Raw genomic sequence first — 14,344 nt, 5'->3', positions numbered from 1 at the left:
TCTAAATGGGGCCCTTTCAACCTCAGAAAACAAACAAAAAGCCCAGCCCCAAAACAAAACAGAGAAATCTGCAACAAGGAGCTGTTCCTGTGCGTCCCAGAGCATGGACACCTCGGCTGCCCCCAAATTGTGAGCTCAGGAGTTATTTATCATGGGGCCAGCACTCAGCACTTGGGATGCTGGTGTTTAATACAAACACTTGAGTGGTTCTGGCCTAAAATTTAGGTGCTCTCAAAAGTGATTTTCTGCCTACACTCAAGTGGTAAATTAAACTATCAAATGATGTTCTACCCACTTGCCAGAGTGGAAGGGAGTGGAGTGGGACTGAATCCAGCCCTGCTGGAAATGCTGACCTTTATCCACATGACACCCCCAGCTCGGGATGTGCTGCAGTCCTGGACAAGTGAGCACAGAGTTGAGCCCCAGAGCAGACACCAGGAACATGCACCAGCCCCCAGGAGAGAGGAAGGGAGAGAAGGAAGTGTGATAAAGCAGGAGGCAGAGAGGAGGAGGAAGAGGAGGAGGAGGAGGAGGAGGAGGAGTGACATGGCCCAGCAGAGCGGGTTCAGGGATATGAATCCCCCCAGGAGATGGGAATTCATAACATTTGGATGACTCTGTCCATCCAAATGGCTGCGATGCTTCTGCACGATGAGACAGGACACAGAAAACCACGCGGACTCGTTTGGAAGCCAGTGCATTCCAGCTGCTGGAAAACAGGGGGTTATCCATGTCTGCTGCACGTGCACCACACCAGACACCACGTTATCCAAGGGGGAGGATTCTGCTGCAGCCACTACACAGGGAGGGGTGGGAAAAGTCCTGCAAGGCTGGAATCCCACCAGACCCCTCCGAGGTCCTTGCCCAGAAATGTTCATCACTGCAAATCCTCCTCCTGTGTGTGCTGAGCACTGAACCTCAACAAAATCAAGACGTGAATTATGCAGCAGGAACAGGAGTGAGGGAAGCAGAGCCGGCCTCGGTGCAGGCCTGGCCAGCCTGAATCATATCCATGGAATACCCAGAGCTGGACCCACAAGGATCATCTGAGTCCAACCCCAGGCCTTGCAGAGGACACCCCAAAAATCCCACCAGGTGGTTCTTTAAGAACTCCTGGAAGAGGAGCCCCTTCCCCAGCCCTGACAGAGCTCCAGGATGAAGAGTGTGGGAGTCTCTTCCCGGTGTGGGAAGAGCTGGAATATTCAGCCCACTGCAGCCCCTGGGCTTGGCTGCTGCTGAGCCCCTGGACCTTCCCAAGGCTCACCTGGGGGAGTGCAGGCATCTGCTGGGGACTGGACAAACGTGGAGCGTCGCTTGGTGGGCATGGGCAGGGCCATCTTCTGCTCCTTGTGCTTGGCCAGCGCCGCCTGCACCGCTTCCGTGTGGATATCTGGGGACAGGAAGGGTTCCTGAAGTTTGGCAAGCTGAAGGCAGGGCTTTTTTTCAGTCTGGAACATTCTGGATTAGTCATTATATACCCTTGTGTCACCAGCAACTTTCAGAGAAACCTCAACCCCATCAGCTCTTTCCCCTCAGCCAAAGATTATCCTAAAATATGCCTGTGCACAGCTTGAACATGCACAGAGGGTGTGCAGCCCCAGGTGCACCTGGGGCTGTGCACTGACAGTTGTCTGGTTTAGGAAAAACCTCCTGTTCCCAAATGGATGCATATTTCATGTAAATCTTGGAAGTTTAGCTGTGCTTGTAAATGAAGGCTGATTAGGAACTGAAGCAGGCTGGGACTTGAGGCTTCCACCCCTCTGCAAGCCCCAGAGCTCTTTAAAGGAAGACCCACATCACTGGTGAGGAGGAATCAACTTGTTAAAAACCTGCCATGGCCAGGGAGAGCTCATCTGCATTCACTTCTCAGACTGATGTATTTTAATTATGCTTTTGCAGAGCCCCAACTGGGCTCTCCTAACACTCCACAGAACGGGGGGATACGATGGGGAAGGGAGACCTGATGAGCTTAATTTGCCCACCTCGAGAGGAAAATGTTAATTCTTGCCATTGCAAAGTGAAAAACAAAACCAAGTGGAGATAAAAAACCCAGGTGCCACCACCTTGCCCCTTCCTGAAGCGGGGCAGGAGTTCGGGAGGTGGCAACAAATTATTTGCTTTTTCGACTTAATAATAATTCTTTTTGGTTCGGCAGCTGCAGCCCCACGAGTCTGATGTTTCTTTACAGGGAACCACCCCAGCGAGCTGTGGAATAATAATTTTGATTATTTTGATTTGACAGAGCACGTTCCTCCCCACGAGGAGGGGTCCAGGTGGCTCCTGCCCTGCCCTTACCGGAGCGATACCGTTCATCTCGGGCTCCCCCGGAGCGAGCGCGGTGGAATTTGGAGGAGGAGGAGGAGGAGGAGGATGAGGCTGGAGCTGCGGATGGAGGGGGCATTTGAGGTGGTCTGGATTCCTTCTGTAACGCTGGATCAACCCCTGGAAAACAGGGAGCAGGAAATAAAAGAGGCTTTTTCTAAACCCCGCTTTCCCGTGGATGTTGGGAAGCTGCTTTGTCACTCCACGTCCCAGTGACCAGCTCATTATTGACTGGAAAAACCAATAATAAACCAGCAGCAAGAGCCTTTGCTGTCCCCACTAATTACAAACCCAAAGAGACCTCCAGCTGGCCAGTCCTGGCTCCCTTCAGCTCACCAAGTGTGGGGCTTTATCACCCAGGAAAAGTTGGTTTTGCCCGTGAAAACAGGGAGCTAAACAGACACCTCTGCAGCATTTATTTGCCTTCACCCAACCCCAGACGGTTTTGTTTTGCTCCAAGGGCAACACAACTTCACCAGCTGAGCCAGAAGAGCCTCATGTTTCCTGATCACCCGAGTATTTACCAATTCAGGCACCCACTAGATGTCAGCAGCAGATTTAACACTATTTTAACGTGAATTATTAAATTCACATTCGGTTCTTTCGTAAGTCTTGCAAAAAGCCTCTCGTCTCTCTGCGGGGCATCACAGGGCAAACATGACATTCCAGTCAGGAAGGGATCAAAGGTGCCTGGAAGTGACATGACACACGAGAACAGGCTCTTTGTTTCAGTATTTTGCTCTGACATAATAACATGTTGCAGCGGCCTCACAGAGCCCTTCAGAGGAGGGGAAAGTGTAAATCACTGATGGTTGCACAACAAAGCAGCACGAGGGAGCCGAGCCTGGCAGGTGACAGGTGATTTATTCCACGTTCCCCTCGGAATTATCCTGCTTTCCGCCGGCAGGAACGTGACAAACACGGCAGAGAGAGATGAAAAATGAATTATTTATGTTTGTTATTTATCACTGGCTTTTTGAAGGATGCTGTGGGTTCGGTAATCGCCCTCGGATTCTAATGAGGACTGACTGTTTTGTGATCCCCGTGTTTGGAGATTCAGAGACTGAATCATTGGAAGATCAACAAGGATAAATGTTTGCATTAATAACGAGGACAGCAAGTGCCACATGCCCAAGGAAGCAGCAGCCAAACCTGTTACTCTGCCATTTGCACTGGGAAGGGAACAGCAGTGCTGCTCTGGGACTGGTTGTTCCTTGGAAAAAGGGTTTTTTCAAGCTACATGCCTGTAAAAAACCATGGAAATCACCAAATTGGAGTAGCCAGGGTTTCCAGGGCAGCCTGAACACGCTCCCAGAACCCAGGGACACCCACCAGGTCCCCCCAGTTATTCCCCTTTGGAATAACACAAAGCTCAAAGGCAGGGGGAGAAAAGAAGTAAAAAATAAACAGCAAAACTTCACAGCAGAGTTTTTCCTGCTGGATTTTGGGGGAGGGCAGGAAGGACCTTCTGGGACAGGGAACACAGGTCAGCCCACAGGGAAGCACAGAAAATAACATTTCTTTCCCAAAATGCCACGACTTTAGGGCAAAAAGTGGGACTTTGCTGAACCTCATGGGCCCCTTCCAGCTCGGGATATTCCATAATTCTATGGAATGAGCCACTGAAATAACAAACAGCAGCAGCAGCACTTCTGTCCATGCCCAGTTCCTTCACCAGAGCGAGTTCCACAGATATAAGTGGACATTGCAGGAAGAAAATCCATCTCTGGGCAATGAACTGTGGCTGCCTCCCCTCCACAACAAGCAGGCAGCTGCCAGAGGCCGTGAATGGAGCAGGGATTCAGCAGGAGGAACCTCCTCAATGATCCCTCTGACGTGCCCTGACACGTCACCTCCCCTCCCTCACCTCACGTCCACCAAATGGAGACACCCTGAGCCAACCCCAGGACGGTGCTGGGAGAACTGGGATGTGCTGGGAGTCAGCACTGAGTGGGTTTTGTTGTTGTTGTTGTTGTTGTTGTGGAGTAAATTAATTTTCCCCTCATTACCAAGGTGACCCGATTCCCAATCCCTCACGCACGACTTCCCCAGGATCTTTGCAACAGGAGGTTCCCAGACACTGGGGCAGCTGGGTGTGAGATGGGAGGAAAAACTGGGGGGCTGAGCAGGAAGGGCAATTAAACCTCTTTGTTAATTGGTGACCTCCACCATCCCGGGCCTAGGCCTGGACTCCAGCTCCGTGTGCAGCTCCCCGAGCTCTCAATTAATCTCCCAGTCCTGCCAAACGCTTTTCTCCTCTCCTAATTAAGGGTTTTCTGAGACAAACCCAACCCCTGAGCAGTGCCAGGAATGAGGGGCCCAGGATTGTGGCATCTCCAGCCTCGCCCAGGCCCGGGACAAGGGCAGGGCTGCCAAGAGGCTCCGGAGCCACCAAAGGATCCCACATTTCCTCCTGAGGCTCCTGGGATCTCCACAGGCACAAATACTGGCCTGAGGACTCTAAAAACCCACTCAACAAATCCTTCTAAAGAGGGATCAGTCATTTATATATCACTTTCTGGGTTCTTTAAACAGAAAAATGGATTTGAACAAAGGCAGCCACCGAGCCTCCAAGATTCCCATCACATCCCAGTCCAGGGAGCAGCCCTCATTTGTAACAAAATCTCCAGTCTGAAGGTTAAATTACAATTTTTGCTTGCCTTGCTCCCTCCAGCATGTGGCTCTGGCAGAACACACCGACCTTTTGTGCAGAAAACCCAATTTTTATCTCGGATGAGGGAACAGGCCCCAGCTTTCAGTGAACTCACGACCAAATCCAACCTGAAACCAGCAGGGCTGGAGAGCAGGAATGACACCAGCCAGCGTGGAAGGGTCTGGAAGTTGCCACATGACAGCTTTATGTTCCTCCATTGAGTGCCTGAAGGGAGCTGCTGTCATTTCCCCCTCAGTCCTGTGGTGCTGATGGGCAATAAATGCACTGGGAGCCTTCACTCTTCATTAATTATCTTTTTTTTGGCAGCAGCTCAGACTTGGGAAATTCCAGTAGGTCCGTTCAGGACTCCCCATCACACCCAGTAAGAACCAGACATATCAGTTATTAATGGTTAAACCTCTCAGCAGATCAGTGACACAACAATTGTGGGTGAGCAGCCCCACAGAAATGATCAGACACACGTTCAGCCACGTCCTTCAGCTCACAATTATATGTAATTATCCCACATCCAACGAGCTGAGCTGCCCAGGAGCTCTGAACCCAAGGAAACAGATGGGACCAAAGCAAAATAAAGCAAGAAATCATGAAAACCCTCCTGTTTCTCCAAGGAGGAGTTAAGGTGGCTGAAGGACACAGCACGGACCACGCTCAGAAGTTCTGGAGCTGCCAGGAATCCCTGGACTTCCACAGGAACCACAGGCAAAATCCTGTATCCCCACACCTCCACAGTGGGATTATCAGCCCAGGGAACACACATGGAACAGAATAATCCAGAGCTGGCAGAGGGATCTCGGCGCTCCACAGTCTCTCCCCAGACCCCCTGAATGTCACAGCTCCACAAAATCCCGATGCCAGATGGAACAAGGACCTACCTTGGGTTTGGGGGACATATGGAGCCAGCAGCTTTGCTCTCTTCTTCTCATACCCCTTCTGTGTGATGTCCCCTAAAACCAAGCAGACAAAAACTGTTTCATCACACTGGGATTTTTCAGCCTGAGCTCTGTTTGCTTCTCTTTCCAGTGCCACGAAGGTTTCACCTGAAAACAGCTGAGGAAAACCTGCAACCCAGTAAATCCAAGGACATTAGGATTTCAAAGCTCCACGTTACAGAACTTCTGCAGTTTCCCTTGGGATCAGAGATCTGCACCATCCACTATTTAAATGCAATAACTCGGATCAGAGCAGCTATCTAGATGGAATATCAAAGCAACGAAAACCTAAAAAGGGAAACTTGGGAGTGCATGAAAATATTCTGTAACCACAGAGCCAACCTGGGCAAACAAAGGGGAGGAATTCCCAGCCAAAGTGCAAATTTGGAGCCTCACCTTCAACTCATAAGGGAACAGCTTTCAGCAAACCAAGCCAGTCCCCTGCAGGAGCTGCTGAGGGCACCTCCAAAACCTGAGGTGGGGATGGAGGGATGCAGGACTCAGGTGGGGTCTCACAAGAGCCAAGAGAGGGGGAGAAACCCCTCTAAAGTGACTATTCCAGAGAACAGAATAAAGTATTTGTAAACTTTTCCATTTTTTTTAAAAAAAACCAAACTAATCTGTCTGATCCTGGAGATGCACCATCTGGCTGCTGTCCTTTGTTTTAATTTCTCACGTTACATCAGAACCACAAGAAAGAACTGAAACCTTGAAGGGATTAAAACAAAAAAAAAAAAAAAAAGCCCTGCAGTGTTTCAAGCCTTTTCACAGCACTTAGAACCTCTTATCTCTGGGGCCCCAAAGATGGGGAGCCATCAAACACAGCACTAAGAAAACACAGAATTATTTGGTATCAGGCTAAAATCAAGCCACAGTTCCACGGTGACAAGCAGTGAGTGATCACAAACAGGATGTTTTCTTTGCTGGGAGGGAACAGCACCAGCCACGGGGTTTTGCTCCCAGCAGGATCCTCCTGCCTGAGCTGGGGGGGGGGGCACAGCACAAAAGGGGATTACAGGGATCTAAGCCTCTCAGCAGCACCAGTGTCTCTGCTCAAACATTCCAGCTGGCTGCCCAGTTTGCTTCCAAAGGTGATCTGTGGAATGCTTGGAAAGGGAATGGACTCCACTCCTCTGTGCTGGGCACTCAAACCCCAGTGGCACTTGGAATGCCCAGAGTAGGAGTTCCAGAGCTGGAGTGGGACTCAGTGGCTTCAAACTGCCAGAGATTAGATATCAGCAAAAAAACCCCTTCCCTGGGAGGGTGGGGAGGCCCTGGCACAGGTTGCCCAGAGAAGCTGTGGCTGCTCCTGGACCCCTGGGAGTGTCCAAGGCCAGGTTGGAGCAACCTGGGCTGGTGGAAGGTGCCCCTGTGCTCAGCAGAGCCTTGGAACTGGATGATCTTTAAGGTCCCTTCCAACCCAAAGCAGCCCCTGTCTCTCTGGCTCGTGCTGCTCAGGGCAGGGTGTGTGTCTGCACCCAGAACTTTATCTCACTCCTCACCCTACACCAGAGTCAGGCCCTGACAAGCCCAAACAAATCCAGCAGCTGAAAGGGAGAATGTCCACGAAGCACTGGAATGCCAAGCAAAGCAGGAATTTTAATGCCTGACTGCAAAGCAGGGCTCAGGTAATGCTGATCCAGCTGCCTGGACAGGTACCTGCCAGGGCAGAGGGACACCCCAACCAGGGCTCCTGGAGCTCCCAGAGCACCCAAACACGAGGTGCTGAGAGACTGCAGGAGCTCCAAACCCCACCAGCTCCATCTGCAGAGGCAGTTTTCAGAGGATCAGGGAATCTCCTGAGTGTGAAGGGACCCACAAGGATCTTCCAGCCCGTCCTGGCCCTGCAGAATCTCACTCCAACAATCCCACTCTGTCCCTCAGAGCGTTGTCCAAACCCTCCTGGAGCTCTGGTAGAGACCCTGGGGAGCCTGTTGAGTGCCCAACCACCCTCTGGGGGAAGAACCTTTCCCTGAGATCCAGCCTGACCCTGCCCTGGCACAGCTCCAGCCCTTCCCTGGGTCCTGTCCCTGCTCACAGGGAGCAGAGGTCGGAGCTGCCCCTCAGGAGGAGCTGCAGCCCCCGAGGAGTCTCCCCTCAATCTCCTCCAGCTGAACAAACCCAGTGCCCTCAGCTGCTGCTCCAGACCCTTCCCCATCCCTGTGTCCCTCCTTTGGACCCTCTGCAACAGCTTTAGACCTTTTTTACCTCGTGGTGCCCAAAGTGCCCCCAGGACTGAGGTGAGGCCGCCCCAGCTTGGGACAATCCCCTCCCTGCCCTGCCCCCAGGACACCCAGTTCCTTTGGGAGGCACAGGGAGCCAGGGGATGGGCACTGCAGGAAAACACACCTGCACGGAGAGGGGAGGGATTTCTCCCTATAATCCAACCCACAGGTTTGTTTGGAGCTTGTTATTTCGTGATTAATTTCTCCACAAGATTTAATTGGACTCTTGACATTGGTGGTTACACTCTAGGTATATAATGAAACACTTGCCATGGAAAATGGTTGGAATTACTAAGGAATACAACACATACAAATAATCCAAGTACCTTATGAACAAATAAGAACTTTAAATATAAGTCCTGGCAGCATCCATTTCTGTCTCACGTGTTGGGAAGCAGAAAATCCTCATTAATTCCACACTAATATCCCACCAATAAAACAAACCCATCCTCACTGGAATGCAAACGGTTCCCAGACTGGCACTGGGAAATTCTGAAGTTGAGATGAGATTCTACTGAGAAACAAGAAGGTAACTCAGGGCAGAACTCTGCTTGTAACTGAACCGGCCTCGTGATGCAGATCACTGACACTGCTGCTGAAAAAAGGATTTTCTGAGCATAAGCCAATAAAAAAAAAAATAAAAGCCTAATGCTATTTGGCAAGAGCAGGAAAGTTCCAAGGAGCAAAACTCCAGCAACAGAAATAAAGGTGATGAATTGCTGGGACTTCCCGGCAGCGCTGGGTCTTCCTAGTGCTGAATCTCCAGGTAGAGTTGGTTAGAATATAAAGAAATAAATCAATTGTTGTTTTAACAGACAGGGTGATGGTCTCAAACACCTGCAGAGGGTTAGAAAACATAAAGTTTCAACTCTGAGACCAGCCCTCCTGAAGTGGAATCAGGCAGGGATTGAAAGTTAGAGGGAAAGAGGGAAATCTGAGTTCTTTTGCAGAGTGCCAACCAAAACAACATCACCTGAAATAAAAGCTCCAGCAACACACAGGGATTGTCCTCTGGGGAAAAACCTCGTGTGCAGACATGGGAGGTGGGTGCAGAGTCACCTCATGAACAGGATGATGTGATTCCTGCAGCCACAACTGTCCCGCCCCGGTGACATCCCGAGTCCTGGGAGGGAGCAACGTCCTTTTGACACCCAAAAATGAATTTATGGCATAAAACCTCTTCTCCCTGGTTGTGCACAGTCCAAATTCGGGACCAGTCCACCGAGACAGAAACTGAGGAACCACTAAAGGAGAAGCTTTTCTTTCACCCTGTTCCTTTTCCGCTGATCCACGGGAAATGGTGAGACCCGGACACCAACGTGGACTTCCTCATGGAGTATCACACATTGCAGCCACAGGAAGAGCACCAGGACAATCCCCAGAACCATTTGCTCCTCCAACACACACCTGCTCAACCACCAACCCCACTCCCACCCTCCAAATACCCCGTGGCACTCGGGGTGGTGCCGGATACTCCCTGAGAACCACGACCCCTCTGATACAGATACAAGACAGGGCACTACAAAGAACCATCAGCAAAACAAATGAGAGCCAACAGCTTGGCTTTCCAATGGTGTCTGTTCACTCCTGGGGGAGAAATCACAAACACAAACAGTGCTGAGATGCCCTCCTGGCTCCCTCCCAGCCCCAGCCATCGCTGTTGGGGTCAGTCTATATTTATCCGTGTCCTGAGCGGAGCCTCCCCGAGCTGAGGGGGCCCCACGCAGGAAATGGGGTTCTGCTCAAAGGGAAGCAGCTCCAGGGTGTTTTGGAGAGCACATGACAACGAGCTGAGCTGCTGCTGGGGGGGAGGAAGAGGCTCTTCTTCCTTCCTGTCACTGCTGCAGTGACGGCACCGTCATCTTCAGCTTCCACAGGTAACCCTGGGCCAGGGCAGGTGTAAACACAGCCCCCAGCCACTGAAATCATGGAATCATTGGGGTTGGAAAGGACCTTCAAAATCATCTCATTCCCACCCCCTGCCATGGGCAGGGACATCTTCCACCAGCCCAGGTTGCTCCAACCTGGCCTGGGACACTTCCAGGGATCCAGGGACAGCTTCTCTGGGAAACCTGTGCCAGGGCCTCTCCATCCTCACAGGGAGGAATTTCTTCCCAATATCCAATCTAAACCTTATCTCTGACAGTTTGAACCCATTTGCCCTCATCCTGCCACTCCAGTCCCTCTCCAACTTCCCTGTAGCCCCTTCAGAGCCTGGAAGGGGCTGTGAGGTCTCCACACAACCTTCTCTTGCCCAGCTCTCTCAGCCTGTCAAACCACGCTGGACAGTCCAGTTCAGCAGCTCCACACACAACCATTTCCCTCACTGCATTACCCAAACTCAGAGTTTTTCCCCTCCCACCCAAAGCAAAGCTCTACCTACTCCCACCCTCACCACTCATCCCAACACGTGAGAAACCTTCTCCTGCTCCTCCGACAGCTTTAAAAGAAGAACCTAAAGAAATCCTACTCTGCACGACACAGCAGGTCTTGCAAACACGCCTGAGATGCCCTTCTGTGGATTCAGAACAGAAATCAACATCTGTGTTTTGCAGACACAACCAAGGAACAGGGATTTTCCTCCCGTGGAATGCCCGGACAATAATCCCGACTCCGTGACGGAACCCACCAGGCCCTGCTTGTTTGGGATTACACAAGTGCACACCTGAGAGACAGAATTCCCTGGAAAAATGCAAAAAATAATGGATCCTGAGGTAAATATTTTTATCTGACTCTCCCAATTTCCCGAGGGAAAATCCAGAACTGATCCTCAAACCCAACCAGGACGTTTCCGATCCCCGGGAGCGGCAGAGAAAGGATCGACCTCGCAGTGGCAGAGCCCAGGGGAGCCAAGGGAAGGGACACCAGGGCAGCCTGGATGTTCCACCTGTATTCAAATCCTGCAGCAGAGGAGCCTGGAGCCTCCAGAGCCTCTGGATCCTCCGGATCCCGGGGAGCCTCACTCAGCGCCCGGTGACGCCAGGGCGGCTTTTTGGCAATTAGCGCTGATGATCTTTGCTCACCAGTGGTGCTCAATCAGTGCAAGGTGGTAACACCAGCTAATCCTGCTGTGCTCAGACAATGCTCCTCTTTCAACATCCCTGCTCCCCCTTCCCCCATGGAACGAGAGCACTGAATCATTTACTGTCTAACAAAACCATAATTACCACAGTGGAGAAATTAAGGAAAATGATCACGTAGAGCAACAGCATCTCCCCAACAAAGCACTGGGCTGGAGCAAGGGAAGGGTTCCAATCTGAGAGCAGTTTGTGTGCAGTTTTAAAAAATGTTTGTGTGCTCTTAAAGGAGGAAAAAAAAATAATAAAAAAAAAAAATCTGTTGATGTTTTCCAGCACTTTGTGGGAATGGTGGCAGCGCTTCTGGTACTTCCACCAGCCCCAAAACAGAGCCAAGCCACTCTGCTGAGGGCAAGTGCCATAATGAGGTTATAACAAAACTAATGACATTATTTCTGAGCACTGCCACAGCTGCTTTTCACGTCTCAACCCTAGAAATGACCTGATGACTTTGCCTTTCTTGCCTGTTCCCTCACTGATCTCCAGGCACGGGACAGGCAACGTCTCCCCTTGGGTGGTTTTATCACCTTGGACCTGCTCTGAAAGAACAGAACACACGGCCTGGGTCTGCAGGGCTTGAGTTTGGATTATCCAGTCATTACCTGGCCCTGACCAGGAGACAGGGAAACCCAGAAGTGCTGCTGGAAGCCCAAAACATTCTTTTGCTGCAGATAAAACGTGTTTCAAGCGTGTCTGGAGTGGCAGGAGGCACCTCTGAGAAACCCCACGTGAGGACTGAGTGCACTTGAGGCCTGGGCAGAAAATGGGCACAAACCCACCTGCCCAGCACTCAGTAAGCAATGCTGTTGTCACACATTTGTGTATTTACAGCTGCTTTTCTTTCTTACAGAAGAAATCCCTCCCTGGGAGGGTGGGGAGGCCCTGGCACAGGTTGCCCAGAGAAGCTGTGGCTGCTTCTGGATCCCTGGAAGTGCCCAAGGCCAGGTTGGAGCAACATGGGCTGGTGGAAGGTGTCCCTGCCCATGGTAGGGGGTGGGACTGGATGAGCTTTAAGTTCCCTTCCCACCCAAACCAGTCTGGGATTCTGTGATTTTCCTGGAGGACTGGTACCTTCTGGACATCCTTCCCTCTCTCTCCAAGGGTTAAAGCTGGGACATCTCAATCCCAGGCTCCAGCAGCCCAAAACACAACATTTAAACCTTTTTTTCCTAAGGCTGTGTGTTCAAACAGGCTGTACCTGTGGAATGGCCTTACACTCCTACCACTCTTTGGCTACAACTGCGGCACAAAAACCACGTTTGAGACAAGTTTAGACAATTGCCTCGTTCTGTTTGAGGCCAGAAGGATGATGCATCTTCAAAGATTCCTCCTCCTTCCTTTGGGTGAAGCTGTATATCAGGTTTCCTTCTCGGAGATAATACCAACAGCCTTCCAGAAAAAGTGTGACTTCTTGAAAGAAATAAATGCCTTTCTCAACTCTATCTGTCACCAAAAAAAAGCCCCAAACGTCAGCAAATCAACGAGCACGGGTTTGGCTCTGCAGTTCCCCTTTAACAGCACCATTCTGTTCCCATCAGGAGCATGAATAGGGCACTGAGAACCCAGCCCTGCTCACAAAGCTGCGTTTGTTGGGCACCGGCACTAAACTGCCACAGTTTCGGTGCTAAAAGTTTCACAGACAGATCAGCTCCAGATTAACTCACACACACAGAACAAGTGGGCTTGGCCCCAGCACTGTGAGGACTCTGTTCTCCACTTCCCAAAACCCTTTTTCTGGAGGCTTAGGAGCGTTTGTTTCACCAGATTAAAAACTGGTTTAAATCCCGACGTTTATTATTTCCCGAAGAACGCGACCCAAGACGAGGTTTCTGGGTCGTTTCGGGTCACAAGGTGCTCTTCACCCCGGGGTCAACTCACTTGCCTCAAACCTTGACAATTTTTCTGCCTTGTTTTGACTGGAAGCAATCAATCCAACTCCTGGAAGCTCCCCTGAAGAAATGTCTTTATCTGGCAGCGGCGGCAGATCCTCTGTCCTCGAGTCACCCGTCTGGGCCGGGTATTTCCAGCAATAATCTTCCAGGCCATATGTGATGCATCACCCAAGTGGGTGAGCTCAGGACAGGGCTCTCTGGCCTCCCCCCTGAGCTGGGGGTGACCAGTTTTCGAGGAGGTGCCACCAGCTCCTTGTTAAAAAGTTGGTTCCGAGGTCACATTTTCTCACCCTGCATCCACGTCACCCAACTCTGCAGCAGAGAAGTTTCTGTCTTGTTCTTCTCTCTTCCTTTGCAAAAGGTAAAATGTTTTTGAAAAAGGGCTCCCAAAACTCTCAGAGACAAACCCTTCAAAACCATCACTAGCCCTGAAATGCAAGCTCTGCTCAACTGCCTCCTCCAACCAGGAAAAAAATCCCATCACCCGACAACTTTATGGGAGGTAATTCTACTGCAAAGTGCAGCCACATAAATTTTACATGTTAGCCATAAAACTTACGTGCAGCACATGCACATAAACAGCTGAATCCCACACACACAAATAATAAATCTTGCATGCAACCCCCATCCTGGGGAAAAAAAACCCCTAAAAATCTTTTAAATCTAAAAATCTTTGTCATGAGAGGGGGGGGAAATGCATTTTCCCTCCTGGGTGCTACAAAGGGCACAAACCCAAGGCTTTGTCACGAACAGGACTTCACAAAACGTGTTCAGGAGAGATGTTTTCATCTATTTTTAATCAGCAGCCAAGGAGAAGTGTGTGAGTTCAGAGGCTGCACAGTTTGTCACCCCAGAACTGTTTGCAGAGGACACACAGATGGTGTCAAACACTGTTCCCAAGAACCAGCTGCACTCATGGGCTGAGTAAAGCAAGATAACAGAGCAAGAAAAAAACCCACTGAGGTGATTGTGCCCTGACTAATTCCCTTTGCTGACTAAACCTCCTGCTCACAGGACTCCTGATTCCCTTTGCTGACTAAACCTCCTGCTCACAGACAGGAACTCCCAGGGACTCAACCCCCGGCACAAACCCTTCTCCCACCACACGGAAAATCCGAGTTCCCCAGGAAATGACTGAACTCTGTGACAGCCCCGTGACTCAGCACCTGATTCAGGTACAGCATCACCTCCCTGCAGGTCCAGAGGGACTGATCCGAGCTGGGAG

At 50.8% G+C, this 14,344-nt stretch overlaps 1 protein-coding gene across 3 annotated transcripts in view; it reads right to left on the bottom strand.

Annotated features, from left to right (window-relative positions):
• Positions 1-14,344, bottom strand: part of DIP2B (disco interacting protein 2 homolog B) — a 54,815-nt gene that overhangs the window by 30,084 nt on the left and 10,387 nt on the right. For all 3 annotated transcript variants that reach the window (XM_027668507.1, XM_027668508.1, XM_027668509.1), the window contains exons 2-4: positions 5,869-5,940; positions 2,296-2,442; positions 1,265-1,390 (exon numbers count right to left, since the gene is read on the bottom strand). In XM_027668507.1, coding sequence (XP_027524308.1) covers positions 1,265-1,390; positions 2,296-2,442; positions 5,869-5,940 — 345 coding nt within the window. The remainder of the gene's footprint in view (positions 1-1,264; positions 1,391-2,295; positions 2,443-5,868; positions 5,941-14,344) is intronic.

The sequence above is a fragment of the Corapipo altera genome, unplaced genomic scaffold (assembly GCF_003945725.1).
Source record: "Corapipo altera isolate COAL_440 unplaced genomic scaffold, ASM394572v1 290, whole genome shotgun sequence".
Lineage (NCBI taxonomy): Eukaryota > Metazoa > Chordata > Aves > Passeriformes > Pipridae > Corapipo > Corapipo altera.
The sequence above is the reverse complement of the archived record's forward strand: the minus strand, read 5'-3'. Positions and strand labels throughout refer to the sequence as shown.